Source organism: Anoplopoma fimbria, chromosome 22, assembly GCF_027596085.1.
Source record: "Anoplopoma fimbria isolate UVic2021 breed Golden Eagle Sablefish chromosome 22, Afim_UVic_2022, whole genome shotgun sequence".
Lineage (NCBI taxonomy): Eukaryota > Metazoa > Chordata > Actinopteri > Perciformes > Anoplopomatidae > Anoplopoma > Anoplopoma fimbria.
Window position 1 is genome coordinate 3,788,983 of NC_072470.1, and position 20,026 is coordinate 3,809,008.

General features: G+C 45.0%; 1 protein-coding gene across 3 annotated transcripts in view; it reads left to right on the plus strand.

Annotated features, from left to right (window-relative positions):
- zeb2b (zinc finger E-box binding homeobox 2b) overlaps positions 1 to 20,026 on the plus strand; it is a 79,658-nt gene that overhangs the window by 44,410 nt on the left and 15,222 nt on the right. For all 3 annotated transcript variants that reach the window (XM_054623940.1, XM_054623942.1, XM_054623941.1), the window contains exon 3: positions 16,035 to 16,286. In XM_054623940.1, coding sequence (XP_054479915.1) covers positions 16,035 to 16,286 — 252 coding nt within the window. The remainder of the gene's footprint in view (positions 1 to 16,034; positions 16,287 to 20,026) is intronic.

Below are 20,026 nucleotides of genomic sequence, written 5' to 3' on the forward strand. Positions count from 1 at the left end.
GTTACAGCCTCTGAAAAGACACTTTCAGTCAGCAATTATAGAGTGAAAACCAACAAATATCGGGGCTTACTAGCACAGAATGGAACTTTTATTTAGTCAACCCCATGAAACTACAAGTGTCCATTTAAAATCTATAGAAATGTTAAGTCTCCACATATTTATGTGCAGCTTACTGCAGCACCTCACACTAAATAAAAGGATCAGGTAAAAGCCTGCTATGTCCTAAACCTCAGGACCTAATGACAGCCTCAAGCATGCAAAGCCACTGTAAAACAGTTCAATTTATCTTAGGAGAAGAGAGGAGTGCACGCTGAGATGAACTGGAAACCTGTCTTGTTCCTTTATAGCGAGCCCTAATGAAGAGGGTTGATTCCTGTGTATCACACACGGATTTTGACACATTAATCCCTGGGTAGACTTCAAGCCTTTGTCCGTCTAATGGCTCTTTGGCACCTTGGATTCCTGTTGGAAGCCAATTTGTGGTACTGACACCGAGGCGGGTGAGGCGGGTGAGGCAGCTCAGCAGCGGCGGCCACATTTGGAGAGAAAAGTCAAGGTGTTAAAGCCTGATTGGTTCCACTCGGCGGTGCAACGGACGGCTGGTTGTCACCCCACGAACACATGCTTCTCAAATGGGAAAATGTGTAGACGTTGGCCCCTTTGGCACCTTAACTCGCCCTGTACAGATAAGAGAATTTGAGAGTTATAGTCACATTAGAGGGAGGCTTGAAGGGTGGGAGAAAAAATGTCAGAGCTGAAATATCCCTCTGTCGCAAGAGTAAATAAGTTCTCCCCATGTCGGCGAAACCCCCATGGGATCAATTAGCTGCCCATTACCATAGATACAGAGTTCCTTACGCAACAGCTTGCTTCGAAACTTGAGTGGAGGGAGGGAGAAAAACGAGAAAGGGGGGAGAATGTTTAAGGATCTCGTCAAACTTCACCTCTGGCTTGAACAAGCGTTGCGGGAGGCTCAGGCATGTCGTCCGGGTCACGAAAACAACATGAAAACGTCTCTGTCAGACGCTCTGTTTTCATTACCTGAAACAACAAACAGCGGAGAGAAAAAAGGAGGCGAGGAAGGAAAGAGTGAGTGCTCCCCTGGGGCGCCATTTACTTCCTGTGCAGATGAGGAGATAGGTGAAAAAAAGGCCTACTTCGCTCCTGAGATTGGGTTTAAGATCCTCTCTCTTCTGTCCTTTCTCTCTTCATCTCTTATGTGACTCTGCTACATTATGGTCCACAAACTGCTAGGGTTATGTCTTCTGCATTGGAGCACAATTGCCAACTCTCCTTGGGTTAAAGGTCCATTCCACCACGACACAGCCAGGCTAGTAGTCCCACTCCCTCTGGGATCACCAGGGCTAAAAATGTCTGCAGCAAAGGCGCTTTGGATAGAAATGTCCACCAACTGGCTCATGCTATGTTAAGTACACTTGAGGGAATTGTCCCACAATAACAAGCAGCCAAGCAGAGGTTCTGCATGAATCCTTCTCCTCTGCTACCACAGCGAAGAGGGCATTGTTTGGCAGCCCCGCCCTCGCTGGCCTGAGGTTGCTGATATTTTAACTAAGGTGATGATAGCCTCGCTTGTTTTCCTCCGAGGGGCGGTGCCCCCGTCCGTCTGCTGCCCCTCTCCCTCCGTGGGAGCTCGACTTTTTCAACTTCTTCCCTGTGATTTATGACCTCTCCATCAGACACATCCCATGGGTCCTCCCCCGGTGCAGACACAGCCCTCCTGACTAAAATGGATTAGGTGCAGTTATCCGCAAATGGATCCCCGACTACCTCTGTCCTGTTAACTCACTGGCTTAGACGTCGCCTGGTTTGATTGCAAAGGTGGAGTGGGCCTCTGATCTATGGCGTCTTCGTTTGCCCCGCCGTAATTACCTGTTTTGAATGAGTTAATAGCCATAGGAAACCTGCTAGCCGGGGATAAAGGGACGGTATCTGGCGTTCAAAGCGATGAGAGGGTTTTAACTGCACTGGGATGTGTGTGTGTGTGTGGGAGGGGGGATACTTTTCCTTTATGCGCTCTCGAAAGGGAAAGAAAAAAAAGTTTCCTTATCAGGTATGTACTTAAAAGGATCCCACTGCTGGAAGCGCACTGTCTTAGGGGGGAAAGCGTAGAGAAAGATGAAAGGCTTTTGTTAAAAGTGACGCTTGGCCCAGGTTTCCTGTGCCGAGCCTCGACTCCCCTGTCCCTCCCCGCCTGAGTGCTCGGCTCTCTTCCTCCCACTTTTGCCTTCTCCGCTTTGCGTTGCTGTCTTTGAGGAGGGGGGGCGGGGGGAAGTAAACCCCTCTTGCCGCCTGCCGGTGTTAGATTAAATACCGAGATGGCGACAGGAAGAAGGCAGGGAGGAAAAACAAAAAAAAAACAGTGCCTGCCTGCTTAGCTGGCTGGCTCTCTGGGCCGGGGTGAGGGATGTTGGAGGAGAGTTATCAGGTTGGCGACGGAAACTGCCAGTTAGTCAGCAAGACTCCCAATCTGGTGTAGTCCAAACATGCCGCCCCGGGTTTTCGATGACACGGTAATCTGTCCCAGGGAGTTCAGGGTTGATCTAAAAGAGAACTCATCTTTTTTCTCCCCTTATCACACCGACATAGCAAACCCCGAGGTGCCTAAGGCCGCTAACACAATAACAAGAGAATAAAATGATCTTCTTGAGGGAGGCTGTATTGAGTGCATTTTTCATGGCTGAACTATGTCCTGGTGGGCTTTAATTCATCGGTACACACAGAGTTAACAGCGTTATTGGACATCTTGCAGAACACATTTCCTTTCGTTTACACTGTGCAAATCGTTCGCCCTTTACACGGGGAAAATAGCAGCGATATGACTTCCGGGAGCTGTGAAAATTGGAGACCTGTAAAGCCGTTTGGGGGCTTGTTGAGCCGCAGAGACGAGGTTTCTAAGGGATGTGAAGGAAGTATCAAGAAACAATGAGTGTAAGACTTTATGTCTTGGCTTAGCTCCCCTATCTCTCTCTTTTTTTTCGTCTCTCTCTCTCTCTCTCCGCCCTGCCTGCCTGACTAATCAGGACAGCTAAGAGAAATGGTAATAGCATGCATGCAGTGACAGAGCCCTGGCAGGTTTGTAAGCACTCCACCAGGGAGAGAGAAAAACAAGCAGGCAGCGCTATGCATCCTAGAAATGAGACTCAATAAGCACAATAATGTGTTTAACTTGTAAACTAGTGTGGGTGACAGATTACGGGCGGTCCAGCAGCGTGGCGAGGCGCCGACGTCTCCGCCGTTCACCTTTTGCCTCTACATCTGTCCTGCTAATGGGCTCCACTTCCACTTCTCTGCCAGCACGATACAAAAAACCCGGCTCCTAAAATCCTCGGGCGAAGCTCTCATTCCTCCCCTCATTCTATTTCCCAATTAGACGAGAGGGCATGATTAGTTTATTAGCAGTAGCAAAAGCTCCGGCGAATGTGTTTGCGGATTCTTAGCCGTTAATGAGCAAATTCAAACCCTATTGAACGGACGCGGGTGGGAGGGGGAGGTTATTCGCGTGCGCTCGGCTAATAATAGCGTCCCAAAGACAAAAGATAGAGGAAATAGCATTATAGCAGGGGGGCAGAACAATGGAAGCCTACCGGCGCTCTTAATGGCATGCTCTTTCATTTTTTAAATTGTTTCCCTTTTGGAATTATGTATGCTCGCCATCCTCTCCTTCAGGGTTTGGCAAAGCGTGTACACACATACTCTTCTTCCACAGCCAGCCCTGCTAACACCGGGGAATAGAGGCAGGTCTTGAAGCACAGGAGACAGTAGTTCCACCTGTGGGAAATGAACTCCAGCGCAACCCCCTCTTTGTTTTCCCTCCGCCTTGGCAGGCTTAACCACCTCCTTTACAAGCCAGGTAAATTGTTCATTAGGGCTGAGGTAAAAGGGGGTGGGAGGTGTAGCGGAGAGGGATTTTTTTTTTTTTTTCTTCTTTTTCCTCACACGGAGGCTGAGAAGTGCGAAGAACAAACAAGTCAGAGCATTTGTTCAACGGTGTAATCTACACATCAATTATCCCGCCGAGCTAATTAGCACCTCGGCGTACCCCGGGTACCTGAGCACTCACACATGCTCCACTCTTTCAAGCCACTGATCAAAAAAAAAAAAAAAAAAGGGAGAGGATTGACAGAAACACGGGGAGGCAGAACCCAGGGGTGGGGGGGGAAGCCTTAGATCAAAATTTCCTTTTTACTTACAGTATATGGAGACTACAGAGTGTGTGCATGTGCTGGTGTTGCAGCCGTTCACGTCATGCCAATGGAGCTACTCAATTATGTAAGCTACAATATACCTGCACACATGTGACTGAGGATAAGCCATGTTAGAAGATAGTAAAACATTCACATTTTCGTCTATAAGTAGCCTTTTCTTTCCCTTTTCTTTCTTAATTTTCTTGTTAATCAACTCACCAAACTACATTCAGTAATGCAAGCAAATTATTAGATTCATTATGTCTCAATAAATGGCTCAAAAGGTTTCATGTTAGCCCTTTTCACTCGCTCTTTATTCCATCGCTGTGGTTGCTTGTTATTTTTGTGAACCAGGGATTATTATTAATGGAGCAAGATACCTGAAACCTAATTAAAAATGAAAAAGGTTTAATATTTCTCGATTCAATATCTTCAAAAAGCTATTTTGTTAGATATAACAGCTGCTACAACTCGGACCCTTTATTATTACCTTTATTTGTAGTCAGTTAGGGAGTTTAAGCCAATTATCTTATAATTCAACACGTCTAAAATGTAAACTATACAGTTAGGAGGGGATGTAAGTTGTTATTTCTGTTGATAAATGGACACATTAAAGGTTGCACCTGCACACATGGAGGTGGTTGCTGTTTTGAACCTTCCAGTTTAGCTCTGTTATTGAGGTGTAGCACAGAATGTGAAGGAGCCCTAGGTATCCACATCCCCCCCCCTCAACTCCCACCTTGTAATTAAAAGTGTAGTTTTCGCCCTCCTGCGGCTAGATAAGAAAGACAGGTACAACATGAAAAAAGCAAAAAAACACAACTGGCGAGAGGGAGGAGAGGAAACAAAAAGCCTCGGTCTGCTCCTGTTTACTCCCACCCACGTCATGTATAAGTCATGGGCTCTGGGGCCTCCGACTGCAGCGCTGCCTGTTTGTGCCGTTTACCGAGATCGAGGGAGAGGTTAAGTTGTGTCATCTCGCTGCTGTCTTACACCTGGCGTACCTTGCCGCTAGCGCTGTATGTACACACACACACACACACACACACACACACACACACACACACACACACACACACACACACACACACACAAGCAGATGTGGTAAATAGGAAGGTTTGCCGAATCCGTAAAATACATCATACAGCAAACAGTCAACATATTGTAAAATAAATACTTACCTGACTTCCAGGAGATGGTTTCGTACGCTCAGGTCGTTGCCGTGACAATAAGCTATGCCCCCCCCCCCCCCATATCAATCCAGACTCCCCCCTTCCCCCTCCCCTCTGGCTGGCTGGTAGCTAATTGGGAAGTTGGTAACAGTGTCAGAGAGAGTCGCCTTTCTCCAGAGGGCGACTTAATGTTAATGGTTTTACCCCCAAGAAAAGGGGGTTATAATTAAATTGACAAAGCCCAAATTATTTACTCACAGGAGACTCTCCTCTCTGCAAGGGCCCAGGCCACCTCTCCAGTGTGTGTGTGTGTGTGTGTGTGTGTGTGTGTGTGTGTGTGTGTGTGTGTGTGTGTGTGTGTCATTTACTGATTGGAGAGCCCAGTTTGCCGGTTGCCTGCTGGGGATGATGGACACACACACACACACACACACACACCCCATTTCCTGGTGCTTGTTTGATACCTGGTGGGGATGCTATTCAGGTGACAAAGGTCTGCTCTGTGTGTGCGTGTGTGTGTGTGTGTGTGTGTGTGTGTGTGTGTGTGTGTGTGTGTGTGTGTGTGGTGTGTGTGTGTGTGTGTGTGTGTGTGTGTGTGTGTGTGTGTTGGTGGGGGTAACAGATGTGATTTTACACTCTCATTACCATGTGAATGAGACCCTGGGCCCCCAGATTGGCTCAGACCAGAGAGGAGGAAGAAGAGGACTCGTCTCCCCCTCCTCACCCTCCTGTGGCCCCTCACCTGGACCCCCCATCATCTCCCCCCAGTTCATCCTGTCTGATCTCCTTAGTCCATCTGAGGTCCCTGTTTGACTCCCCCTGACACACACACACACACACACACACACACACACTGATCGACCTTTAAACAGCTGGTGACTGGCAGAGTTTTATGACAGCGAGAGGTCTCAGTCTCTCCTGTTTTTTCTTGTCATTGTCAGTCTCCGTTCAGGACGTTTTACGACGTATGTGGACAAAAACAGAAGAAACACAAGTGGTCATCTTCTTATCTCACAGAAACACAATAACAGACATTTCATTAGGGGTGTTTCCAAAGTCACACAAACTCTGCGCCGTTGCTTTTGAGGGCCGGTGAGAAGCGGTTGTTTTAGCGCTCAGGTGCTGTTTTTCTGAGATAAACGTGGCCATGGCCCCGTCGCTGTGTGGACAGGAATGCAAAAACAACCTTGGCCAGATCAAACCGGTTGTTTTCGCTGCTATCTGGCGGCCTGCTCCACAGTTTTGGTGTCTGAGGAAAAAGGTGAAAGAGTCTGGGATAAATGCCGGCAACAGCTGCAAGGTGAAAAAAAGAAAAGAACCAGGCTTTGATGTTGTGTCATATTTGGGACATTTGTTTTTAATTGGGTTGCTCAAGAGGGAGTTAAACCCCAAACCCTTGGCAGTGTTGATGCCTTGCTCAACTCACAGATCAAATGAGGATACTTTTTAATTCATGTGCTCAGTGCCTCTAAATGAAGTCTTCCAGCCTGGATTCCCTTGATTTTTGCAATATTAAAAGATGAACTTCAAGCAGTGATTAATTCTTTTCTTCCAAAATAGATGCATAGCATTTGAGAGGAGAAGCCTTCATTTGTTTCCTTTCACCGTCTGGATCTCATTCTCTCTCTCCTCCTGGTTTGGAAATCAGCATCAAAAGCTTCTGTTAGCCGGTAATTACAGCTCAGGTTCTGCTTAACTGTTATTAACAAAAAAGTACAGTAATCTGGCCTGGCAGTGCAATATGTTACCGTAGCTTTCTAATTAATCTTACAGGGAGCGTAATAAATTTACAATATCAGATTGGCGCAATACTGTATATAGATTTATTAAAGCTTTTAATCAGTTCTGGCAAAATTAATTTTGCAATGATTGCTTACATTTGAATTTGCATATACTTAGAGCAAGTAATTTATTTTTATAGATTCTTTTTTATTAAAACGAGGCTCGTGGGGGCCGTCAGGGATGAAGAATTGCTGGATTTTGCTTCATCTGTGCTGCGACGGAGAGAGTTTCCTCGTAGGTGTCACACCACCTGTTCTGGGAGCATGTGACCTGTAGCTGCCATTTCACCTTCCTACCTTTCCTGACATGTTCAAGTGCTCTGAAGCAACAGGAAGGTTTAGTCAGATGTAAAAAAAAAAAATCAAATTGTTTTTAGTCAAATAAGATCTTCCCGTTCGTCACTTTCCTCCTCGTCTCGCTGTTTTCCTCTCTTGTAAATACTCACAATGACACAAGCGTACAGAGAAACGCACACTGAGGTACACAGGAACACAGACGTACACTCCCACACACTCACACACACTACACACACACTCACACACACACACACACACACACACACACACACACACACACACACACACACACACACACACACACACACACACAGGAGCGGTGTAGCACTTTCAGAGCAGATAAGAGTGATTCATAAACAGATGAACCCAAAGCAGATGTGTTATCATGGTGGCGCTGCGCACAAAGTACTGCAAGGCCACACCGGCTCTCATGGGGCCTTCAAACACACACACACACACACACACACACACACACACACACACACACACACACACACACACACACACACACACACACACACACACACACGTAGCCAGGTTCCAACATTAAACAGTCAGACCTGATAAGGCTGGGACTATCAATTTGACGCCTCTTCCTCGGTCCACCTCAACATTCAACCTGATACGAGGCCATGTCAGCAGATTCCACCACCTGAGTGTGTGTCAGTGTGTTTGTTAAGTGTGTGTGTGTGTGTGCGTGTGTGTGTGTGTGTTTTACATGTGTGAAAGCGTGTGCTCCTATTTATAATAATGTTCCGCATGCCTGTTCGTCATGTGTGTTTGTGCGTCTATTTATATGAATATATGTTGCTGCTGCGTCCTACATGTAGGTGTGTGTATGTATGTTTGTGTGTGTTTGTGTGTGTGTGCGTGTGTGTGTAGGCCGGGGCGTGGACTTATGGCATTGAGCCACGGTGTCCCTTAGAGACTGGGCAGGAGGAGGAGGAGGATAGGAGGAGGAGTGGAAACAAGAGAGAAAGAGGGAGAGACTCTGGGCCGTAGAGAAAGAGGAACGATTTAGATAACAGTCTCTGCTTTTGGAACACACACACACACACACACACACACACACACACACACACACACACACACACACACACACACACACACACACACACACACACACACACACACACACACACACACTCACCGCTATCGGAAACACATTATTATTGAAGAGAGCTGACCACAGGAGAACCCTGGCTCTTATATTTTTCTCCCTCCCCAGGGAAGAATTCATGAATTAAATCTTTCTATTAAAGGTAACCCTTCTCTCCTCCCACAAGAATACCAACCAGAGGAGAGGAAGTCTTCATTCTAGAGCTGCAACTAGTGATTATTGTCTTTATCTATGGATCTCTTTATTATTTTTTAGGTTAATTGATTTATTATTTAGTCTATAAAATGTCAGAAAATAGAGAAAAACGTCCATTGTGAGCTCCCAGAGCTGCAATTGTCATTAAAAACTGTCTTAAATTTAACGATGTAAAGCAGCAAATTATCACATTTGATAAGCTGGTGAATATTTAAAACCCTGAACTATTATTATTAATGTATAAAAAATGTCTTCAATCCAATTTGTTGACTATTTTCTGTTAATCAACTGACTGATTGACTGACTATTGAATTATGAATTAGAATTATATAATTATTTTGGTTGCAGTTTGTTTTTAATTCCATATTTTAAAAATGTTAGTGAACTTATAAAATAAAATGAGCCTAAAATTTCTTCACAATTTTTGCTATTTTTACAAAATTCCCAGCATCTCGTATTGCTGCTCATATTAATATATGCATGTTTATGGTTTTCAGTATTCAGCTGTAAACACACACATGTCAACGCACCACCGTCCCTTTATTATTCCTCACATCTGCTTTATGAGCTCTGTTTTCTACTTTATATTAACGTGCAGGTGCTTCTCCTTCTTTACAATTTACATTTATGCATCCACACACACACACACACACACACACACACACACAAAGCCCCGCAAATTTCAAATAGTTTAAAGCACTCGCTGCATTCATTCAGCTCGCAGCATAAAAAGGTTCCTTTATAGTGGAGGGGAAATTAGCGCTGGTCTCTCTTCTGTGAGCGAGAAGCACCGCTTTGCCTGCGACGACTCCAAAACTGGAAGCAGTTCACCCAGCAAACGTTTTCTTTTCCCCCCTCAGTGTGTGTGTGTGTGTGTGTGTGTGTGTGTGTGTGTGTGTGTGTGTGTGTGTGTGTGTGTGTGTGTGTGTGTGTGTGTCTGTGTCTGTGTCTGTGTGTATTTGGTTAGTTACAGTAATTACGGCCCAATAACTGACAGCCAAAACCAAGCAGGAGAAAGTAGAAGGGGGCTGTTTTTTCCTCAGCCCCGCGCAGCCTCGCTGCCGAACATCTGCTGAGAGATTTGCATATTAATTAACCCATATTAACTCTAATTATTCTGGGAAATTATCAAATAAATTAAATTTTCTAATTTTAACCGTTTTTTCTCCCCCCCCCTTTTCCCGTTTGCTTGACGTGTGTCAGGGTAACGTCAGCTCACCTGAACCGGAATATAAAATATATAATCTCTAACCCCCCCCGACTCCGCTCACACAGTTCCTCCCCCTAACCTCCCCCTTCTCTACCAACATCTCCCTCCTCTCTTCTCTGAATTCTCCCTCCCACTCTCCTGGCCTGGGAGTCCTGAGGGCAGCCAGGGAAGCTTTTGTGTGTCTTTTTTATTCTTCTTCTTTGGCTTGTGTGACGAGGAGGAGGCGAGGGAGGGAGGGAGAAGGGGGAGGTTTACTTCGAACATTTGTTGGAGGCAGGAACATGTGTGAACTGGGGGAGGAGGAGGAGGAGGAGGAGGAGGGAGGGGGGCACAGATGGTGAATCCATGCAGGACCCAGCAAAGGTGGGACCTCTGAGCTGTTGAGCAAACCTCCCAGCTCTCCCTAACCTCCCTCTCTCCCTCACCCTCTCCCTCCCTCCCTAGCCTGTTGCTCGGGCCTCCTCGGCAAATAAATGGGACTTTAATTGAATTAGAGTCAGTGCTGCTGCGAGGGTCTCCTCGCGGACAAAGCCCAGCGGCCGTTTGACGGATGCGTGGCGACGAGCTGGAAGTTTCCCCATCGACACAAAAAGAAAATCATTTAGGTGTTATAGGTGATTTAGAGAGAGACATTTGTGGAGGTCTTAAAATGGGAGTTTAAGTGTCAAATGGTCAACAAAATAATAATTTATTTTTGCTATGATTAATTGCAGTTTCATGCTTTTGGTTGTAAATGTTGCATTGGCTTGTTTACACGTCAATGCAGCTAAAGGACTCTAGATTTACATGTTTTTACACTCTGAAAAACAGATTTTTTTTAGTTCATTTGGCTTTAAAATAGTCTGTACTTGTGTAGCTTCTCACTACATTGATGCATCAGAAACTTAAAGTCACTTTACTCTTAATTTAAAAGGGCTAGAAGCGTCTCTTAAACACCTAAATTGTAAACCAGTTCTGTCCTCAACAACTCATATCAGTCAAACACTTCACTCCTCAGCGACACCCTTCCCCCTCTCTGCAGACACGCACACACACTGCCCAGACAGACACACACACACACACACACACTCTCCCAGGTTGCGTTTACACTTCACTGAGTTTTCACCATTCATCGTCTCTCCCGAGCCCCCCCCCGCCTCACCCCTCACTCTCTCTCTGTCTCTTTTCAGGGCTTTTGTTTGCCCTCTGCCACCGTCCTTTCACCGACTTGGCCCTGATTTGCCCCTTGTGCTCGATCGCACCATTATACTGAGACAAGATAGCACAAAATATCCAAACATGTCTCTGCTATTCTTTTGTGCGGCCGTGACTCGGGGGTTTGAGTCCGGACCTGGACGGCGGTGTTTGAAGGAAAAATCACGAGATGAAGATACATTATTTTAAACATAGTAATCTTTAAATTTCACCAGTTTGGTCAAATAGTTGAGGATAAGTGTAAGTCTTTAAAAATCAAGTTTAATATGTATTAATTTAGTGAATTTAAATGTCAGATATTTTTTGATTATTCTGAATTTTATTGTCTCTTATTAAAATATTTTTTTTGATTGTTTTTGAAAAATTTATAAAAGGTTTTACTTGTTGATGACGATGTTTAAATGAACATCTGCCAGCTTTTCTAATTATAGTGCTTTATTTTATTAGCAAATACAATAATATACCAAGAAAAAGGGAAATTTAAATAAAGATGGTTGCAAAAAGAAAATGCAAAATAGAAACATGTCGTAGAATTATCATAGTAAACTCTGTAGGTGTGAGCTTTCCATCAGGAGTGAGACTTAGAGAAGAGTTTAAACTGCTGCAGACAGGAACAATGGCAGACAAAAGGTCATCATGAGAATCCACTACCGTTGGCTGTAGCCACAAGGCAGCGACCTCGCTTCCACCTTAATGCCCTCCCACACACACACACACTCTGACTCACACACACTTCTGCTTCCCCATCTCCCTCGCAGCCATCCAGGTGATCCGCCTGGCTCACATTCATGAGACAGGGAGCGAGCGTGAGCAGTTATCGTCCAATAGGGAGAATGTCCCGGCTCATTATCGGCGTAGGAGGCCGAGCGTGTCACCTGGAGCTAAGCCCCGACACTCGACTACAAAAAGTCAGCCGGGGTTAGCGTGAGAGCGCGAACGTGGGTGTTACTCATTCTCCCCGAAGCCATCACCTCCACCGCCGGCCTGCCGAGCAGAGAGAGCTCTCCAGACTCCAGCAGGAAGGGCTTTCACAGCAGCCTCCTCTGGGCTCTGGACCCCAGCTTTGGGATCGTTAAATAAATCAGATTATACCTGTTAGCTGCAGAGGGCAGGCGTAACACCTCTGAACCTCACTGATGCAGCTGCAGAAGGGAAGATTTTAATGTATAAATACGTCTGAAATTGGAGAAAAGTTTCCCTTTCTCTCAAATATATGGACATTTGGTTCTATAATGGTGCATTAGTGAATATCTGGGTTATGAAACACTTGAAACTTTTCATTTCATCACCTCGAGGAAAGCTTATATTCTGATTTTATTTTGCAGCTTGAAAGAAAATATTTATGCGTACATACCATACATACACAGGTTTTTAAAAACGGATGCATGGGTTCAACATCAAAGACACAAGTTGGCGGTTGCGTATTCCACAGAGTGTCTTTGAATACAGCATGTGGTCAGACTACGGTGGTCAAACGTGCACGCAGAGTGAGTTATCTCTGGGTTTTTGTGGGAGTTGATTTAAAGGCTTTATTTTTTATCCTGTCAAACCTGACGCTTTGTAAATACAATCATTTTAGATTCGGAGCACTAAATTCATTCCCCTGACTTCTCAGTGTTGCCTTTGCTATTATTTTCCTTTTTCTTCTTTATTTATTTTCATCAAAGGAATGATGAGGTTTTAATAAGACTCTCTGGGTCTCTCTCAGGCTGTCACCGCTGATGCTTCTAGCCTTCCTAATCAATATACAATATTCCTCTCCTCTCTGTACTTTTTTTTGTGTGAGTGACAGAATAATGCCAGGCCCGTGAAAGGGTTATGTCAGATAGTTTAAAACCCGATATTAAACAAGAGTTGCGCTGTTACGTGTGTCATTTTAATTATCTGCAGAACTCAAGTCAAACAGTCTCCCTTTTATTTACCTTTAAACGGTGGGAGAAATAAAAAAAAAAAGAGAAGAAAGAAACCAAACAGGTAGTAAGAGTTTGTAAAGCGTTGCTTTTGTTGAGGATGACACTTAAGGTAAGAGAAGGAGACGGGAAGGAGAGGAGTAAACATTATCTTTTCTTTGTCTTTCCCTCTCCTCAGCAACACAAAAGGCTGATTAGGAGCGAGGTTTGGAGAGGGGGAGGGGGAGGGGGGGGGGGGGGCGAAATAACTGCCTGCGTAATATTAGTAGGTTAGAATTACTTTGTTGCGTGACACAATACCAATAGATGCTTCATGCTCGCAGAGGGAGAGGCTCCTGTCAGCGGTGGCACCTAAACAATGGCGGCTTTCTTGACGTTAATACTACGCGTTTGACTTGACGAGCACCCCACTGTCATTTTGCCTTCTTGGAGGTATACGTTGAATGCGGGGAGGAGACAGCTGACGTTCGGAGAAGATTGCATCTACTGTAGCTCTCGGAGACAGTTCAACGCCCCCCCGTGCTTCAGTTTGTTCAGAAAAGTTGAGAGAGATAAGAAAAAAACCAGCGGGAGACAGAAATAAAATGAAAGCTCCACTTCTTAACTCTGACGATCTAAATTCTCAATCATGCCCTGAAAAGTTTGAAGCACAGAAGGTCCACACTGCTGCACTCCCTCATTCCCTATGTGGGAGTGTTGAAGTCAGACGGTGTGCGTTGCCGCGGTGGATGTGTTGCTAAACAAAAAGAAGCTCCCTCGCTCCTTTTATTGGGGAAGAATGGGCCCTTTAAAACCTGTCCAGCCTTAGATAATTTCATTCAGCCGGCCTCTGCTCCGCCGTCATTGAATCTGCATCCAGAGATCAGGTTCACAGCGACGGGTTGATAGCTTCCCAAGCCTCTCGGCCTTTTGTTCTACCGGCCCCCTCCTCTGCAAGTTTAGGGGGGGGGACACAGAGCTGATGGGACGTTTCTGAGAAAAGTTCAAAACCTCAGAGGTGACGGGCCTTTAAATTCAGAAATGACATTTAGTTGTTTTGACGAGACGTTGAGTTTGTTACACTCAAATATACGTTAAGTTAAACAGGTAGAGGCTACTTTATTTCAAAGTATACATCTAACTTTTTAAATAAAGGCACAAAATCAATTGTACCAAGGTAGATGTGGACCACCCAGGACTTCCTAACGTCTCTCTCTCCTGGGTCTCCAGCCTGCGTTGCCTTTTTTGTCATCTCCAAGGAGCATTACTGAGTCTGAACTTGCCTAAACCCTTGTGATCACACCTCTTGAAAAGGTTTTGTTTCCTCCGTCGATTGGTATTCGAGGCAGGTCAGCGCACTCCCACCCTCCCCCTCCTCCTCCCCCCTCCGCCTGCCCACCCCCGTCTCCCCTCCCACGTTTGAAAGCCCTGTTTTCATTTTAATTTGCACCTGTTGTGCAGTTGTTCGCTGAAGGCAAGTGCGGACCAGTCAATCGTGGGGGGACGTGTTAGGAGGAGATGTGGGGAGGCTTATCTTTTGATATGTATAATGTCCTCAGAAATGTCATGCATGAACTTCATCTGCTCGGCGCTCTTGATTCTGGGAGGGTTCAAGAGGCAGGGACACAAAATACGGCACGTAAAAATGTTGTAATTAAGCTTGTGGATTACACAATGTGAGGCGTTTTACATATTATACACTATTTATGTTCTAGTTGAAACATCTCAAAGCTATTATATATAAATCTGTTGATTTTCACCAAAGACTTATGAGCTTGCTGCAGGTTTTTTTTATTACTCTAAAGCATAAATTCAACTAAAGCACATTAAAAAAGCCTCCACCTCCTCACTATGGAGTCTGGTTCCTCCCATTGATTGGCTCCTACCGCAGAACATTCTTGCACGAGCTGCCAATGAGGTGTGTCCCCATGTGATGCCACGCTTCTGGCTCTCCTAGCAGCTCCATCTGCACTGCTCCAATAAGTCCTCTGACGTCCTCCTCTGCCACGATTTACGCTGCGGCGAGCATGCGCTGAGAACCTGCCGACGTTGGTGACTAATTTGCACGCGAGCCACCTTTGATTGAGTTCACAGCCCTTATTTACAGGCCGTCTATTTTAAGAAAAGCCGGCATATGTCTGGGACCTGGGTGTTGTGGGAGCAGGCGGGCCTGTTTTCAGTGTGTGTGTGTGTGTGTGTGAGGGTGTGTGTGGTATGTATGTCAGCCTATACCTCCTTGCATGTGTGCACTCAATAGGCCTTAAGGTTCTGTCATATTTTCATATGTTGGGAAACATTTATATTTATGTTCACGGTTCACCAGCGATGCAAATGTAAAGACATCCGAGGGGTACATGTGATGAATAATCTTAATGACTACAGGTTGAGCCTTTTGTATGCACAGCAGCGACATGTGTAATATAGGACGAGCTATGCGGAGCATCTGAAACGTGACGGGTATGCTCCGGAGCTGAGCCGTCCTGAAAGGTGCAGCTCGTTGGCATCCCAGGCATGTGAGCAGGACTGAAAATTAGTGGCTATTTTGGCTCGCATCTCCTCGACAGCTGTCTGCCCACCGCTGCGGTTCAGTCACAGATTCCAGTCGCGGATGCTGTAATTAGGGTGTAACCCAAAAAAAAAAAGAAGCGCCTACGCCTTGGACTGAGCAGTGATGTGGGGTGACCTTTTTAATCTGGGAATAAACCTCAATTTCCAAAACAAGTCCAAATCCTTTTTCAGACTCCTCTGTCATTAATGTTTAGAGTTTAATCACTCAGCTGACACTTGGAACTAGCACACGCCTTCATTGCTCAATCAATAACGTTACAAGCTGCCAGTAATGACCAGCACATTTAGAAATATGAGAAATGTGAAAGCTAACAGTATCGGATCGTAAGGATTATTGCTACAGTAAAACACCCCATTATTTCTCTACAGTACTGACCTTCCTTTGTCTCTCTGTTTCCAACAGCTCTGAACTACGAGAATGTGGTGGAGACGGGCTCAGAGACGGAGGAGGAGGACAAGCTGCCGGTGTCCGAGGAAGACCCCCTGATCAACGGCACGGGAAGCCCCGCCAGCCTCACCAACCCGGAGGCCTCGCCGCGCGCCGAGAGCCACGGCCTGCTGACCAAGGAGGAGGAGGACGACGAGATGAGGGACAGCGGCGTGGAGCACATCTGGCCCGACAACGACATGCTGAGTGCCTCCGTCGACGGTACTGGTGAGTGTCTGTATTCTGTATTCTGTCATTTTCTTCTACCAGATGTGTGGGGTTCAGGTGAGCTGTCAATCACCAAAGCTACCACTAAGCTGACTCTCAGATACTTTATTGCGATTGTGTGCACATCCTGCCACTCGTGGTGTCGTCTTACGCCGTAAACCCCCACCCATCTGGTGCCCGAGCAGACTTAAACAAACCCCACGGAGCGCTGTGCAAACGCTGCTTGAGCCAGGTCTGACGGCGAAGCCCCCGTGATGCTCCCTCAGCAGACAGACACCATAAACAGTTTCTCTGCGATGGCGGAGACCATTTGGTTCATGCTTACAGAAAAGTCCCGCTCTGAGCCAAACAACGAAAAATATTTGCAGTAATGTATAACCTCACAGGAAAAAAAAAGCTGCAGAAAATGAAAAAGCACCAGGAGTAGAGAATGTGCTCGATATGATTCAATGTTTCAGTCTACAGGAGATGCAAGACATGTGAGGCTCCTTTCCTCCGAGTGTATCAGTGTTTATGGCATTTCACCAGCCTCCACCAGTGACGGATGCCTGTAATACCTCCTCCCTAACAAGCTGCTTAATCCCAGGCAGGTGATACCTCCACAAAGTTGACTGACTTATCGTCTTTTGTTGAGCAACTCAGATTGCGGGGGCCCCAGTCACGGATGCTTGAAAGATAAATACTTTTAATTAGGGGGCACGGTATAATCATTAAAGGAAGCCAGACTGCTGCAAAAAGTCATTAACAATCTTAAATGAAATTTTTATTTTTATGATAGCCATTTACATGTATAATAAGAGTCAATGATTCTTGGAAGCATGTGACAGGAACAGAGTATGGCGAGAAGTCATGTAAGACAGCCAATTTAAATGAGCCGGCGTTCGCTATTCATTTCTGCTAATGAACTAGCTGTGCACGCCGCCGAAAAACGGAGGAACGTTCAGCAGTCTTAAATTTTAATATGGGGGGAAAATTGCACATTTATTAGAGATAAAAAAAAAAACTTAGTGGGTATCAACATTTGCCTCTCCTAAATAACAGTTCATATTGGCTCCTTTAAAGGGGCGCAGAAAAGACAGTTTGGTAAATAAATCAAGATAAAGGATAAACAAGCTGTCGTTGCATACGGTAATTGTTTATTTGATAAAGACCCGCGGTGCCATAATGTCTGTAATTCAACTATGTTGCAATTCCCAGATAATATGCTTCTTGTGTGATAAAGTGTCTGACATATTTCGGAGAGCAAGTCAAGTTCATTAGAGCGTTTGGGAGTCTCTTTCCCAATCTTGCGGGTGCTGTGTTTCCCAGCCTGTTTTTTTTTTTTTTTTTCTCTTCCTCGGTGCCTAAGTGTCTACAGTGATACCTCAGCACATAACTTAGGTCTGAGATAAGTTAGCACCCCCCCCTCCTTCCTACTCGGACTGATTCGCTCGTCACTCCCCTATCGAGAGTTTGTACGCAGCTCTTGGAAGTGTGAGTGAATTTCATCAAAAGTTTAGGAATTGCAGTAAAAGTGTGGACAAATGTTGCACAAAAACCACACCAGACACTCCAAGAGTCATTTCATGTCTTGTGACACTTTAAACGTGTCTTAAGCAATAAAGCAACTTAGCTTCGATGATTTTTCTGAGACATAACTATTGCATGTAAGAAATAAAGCAAAAGTTTATCGCCGAGCCTCTTCTGATTCCAGGGCACAATCAGACTCTTGTGTCTGGCGTTGTCCTTGACATTCCTTCATCCCACATTGAGGCTGGACGCGATGTGCTGGAAAGCATGACATCATTATCACTGACAGACATTTTCAAATAAATCACCTGCGTTCTCCCTTCGCCCTCTTTTAAAACTCCTCTCCAGGGCGTCGGAAGGATTTCTGACTTAACATTGCAGCAATAACTTAGCCACATTTGTGAGCTCCGTCCTCAAGTCACATTATTAGAATAAAACAAAGACGTTTTTGCCAAATGTATCCCTCTGTTTTTGATAAAACAGTGGTTCTTGTTGTCCTAGCACATTTATCAAGTTTTGGATTTATTTATTTATTTGCCATTTAAACACCTAGTGCGTCCAGGAGTTTCCCACATCTTCCAATAAGTGCCGTGTATCAGATGCTTTTCCAGCCTGCCAAGAATAAAAATACTCTGTATTCCTTGGCTGCAAAATGGCTCAAATGGCTCAAAATCTGAAGGGATGGAACATTGACACAAAATATCTGCTGTTGACAACCTCAGTGTAAAAATATCGGAGATGGCATCATCTTTCATAAAGCTGCTTTAATCAAATCTCTCTCCGAGTCTGAGGTTCTGAAGCTATTGTGTGCGAACCAGACAGAGTCAGGAGAAGCGAGACTGAGCGCACAAAGGCAGAACTTTGAAGCGACTGCGGTGACCGGCCATAAAAATAGGAATGTTTTCAAAATAAACAGCATCAGAGCTGCTATGAAAATAGGTGGAATTACAGTCTGGCCAAGGTATTCTGGACTCCTCCTGAGTCTCAAACCACAACATCGCTCTTGAAGGAGGTGTGTACCTTACTGCCTCACGTCCTCTGTGATTTACGACTGACAAAACACACTTTTCCAGCATTTAGTGCGAGAAAGCTCTCCGCCACCAGAAATAGGCACATTTTTGTGGCATAAATGACTCCTGAAGAAATCAAAAACTATTTTTTTTCCTCTTGTTTTTTTATTGCTTGTGACATTTTTTGAAATCTTGTGAAAACGTTAGATACTCGAAAGAGACACAGCCATGAAAATTGGTCATGTCTTATACAATGTGTGTGTATAGGAGGCCCTGCAGCAGCTACATTAGCGCTCCTACTATAGAAGGACTCGGTTCCTACAATGACACTTTGTCCCATTTGAATGTAGCTCAGGACTGGCACGGGTTTAATCTGGTATGTGTGCCAGAGGCCGTAGCAGTGAGGTGTACGTGGTATTAGCCTACCTCCTACTGGAAGCAGCCGTCCCTCCCTTCAGACCACAGATAACAAAAGTTCTCCAAGGTAAATAGGGCAGAGTGGAGGGCCAGTAAATCCCACTGGTCATCCCCTTGCGTCAGACCAAAAGTATGCAGCCAAATTTGATTACCCAAAGCAAACACGGTGCCTACGAGGACACAGACATGTGAGGGAGTTTTATTTTTTATTTTTTTACACATGCTGATATCTGATACTTGTGGGTATATTTTAATCTGTGGTGGAGGTTTTTTTTTATCTGTTTTGTTTTGTCATAGTTTAATTTATGTTGTTTGAAACCCATTCATTTTCTCATACTGCAACTGTGGTTTGGATGCTGTTTGGCAGACGTGCAATCAAATGTACCAAAAAAAAAAAAATATCCTAGCAAGGGGAAAGTTAAACTAGGACATGCCCCTCCAGAAGAGTCTGTCATTATTCTGTGAAGCCATTGACAGGGGTATTTATCATTTCACCGCAGAAGCCAAATCTTTAATTTCAAGAAAACCCCAGAATTGCAAGGCTTAGAAAGCATTCCACAACTATTAAACCCATTGTGTTCAACTAAAAATAAAAGTGTTTTGCTTCTGGCCTTTGTGTAGCAGGATAACATTATTATAAACAATACACCCACCACCTTTCCTGTAATATCTCAGCCAGGTTTCTCTAATGTAGGCGCTCATCTTTGTTTAATAGCTACGGGAGAGTCAGATACATCAGATCCTGCTGTGGACTGAGAAAAAACAGAAAATCCTCACAATGCAACACTTGTAACGTCCTTGCAG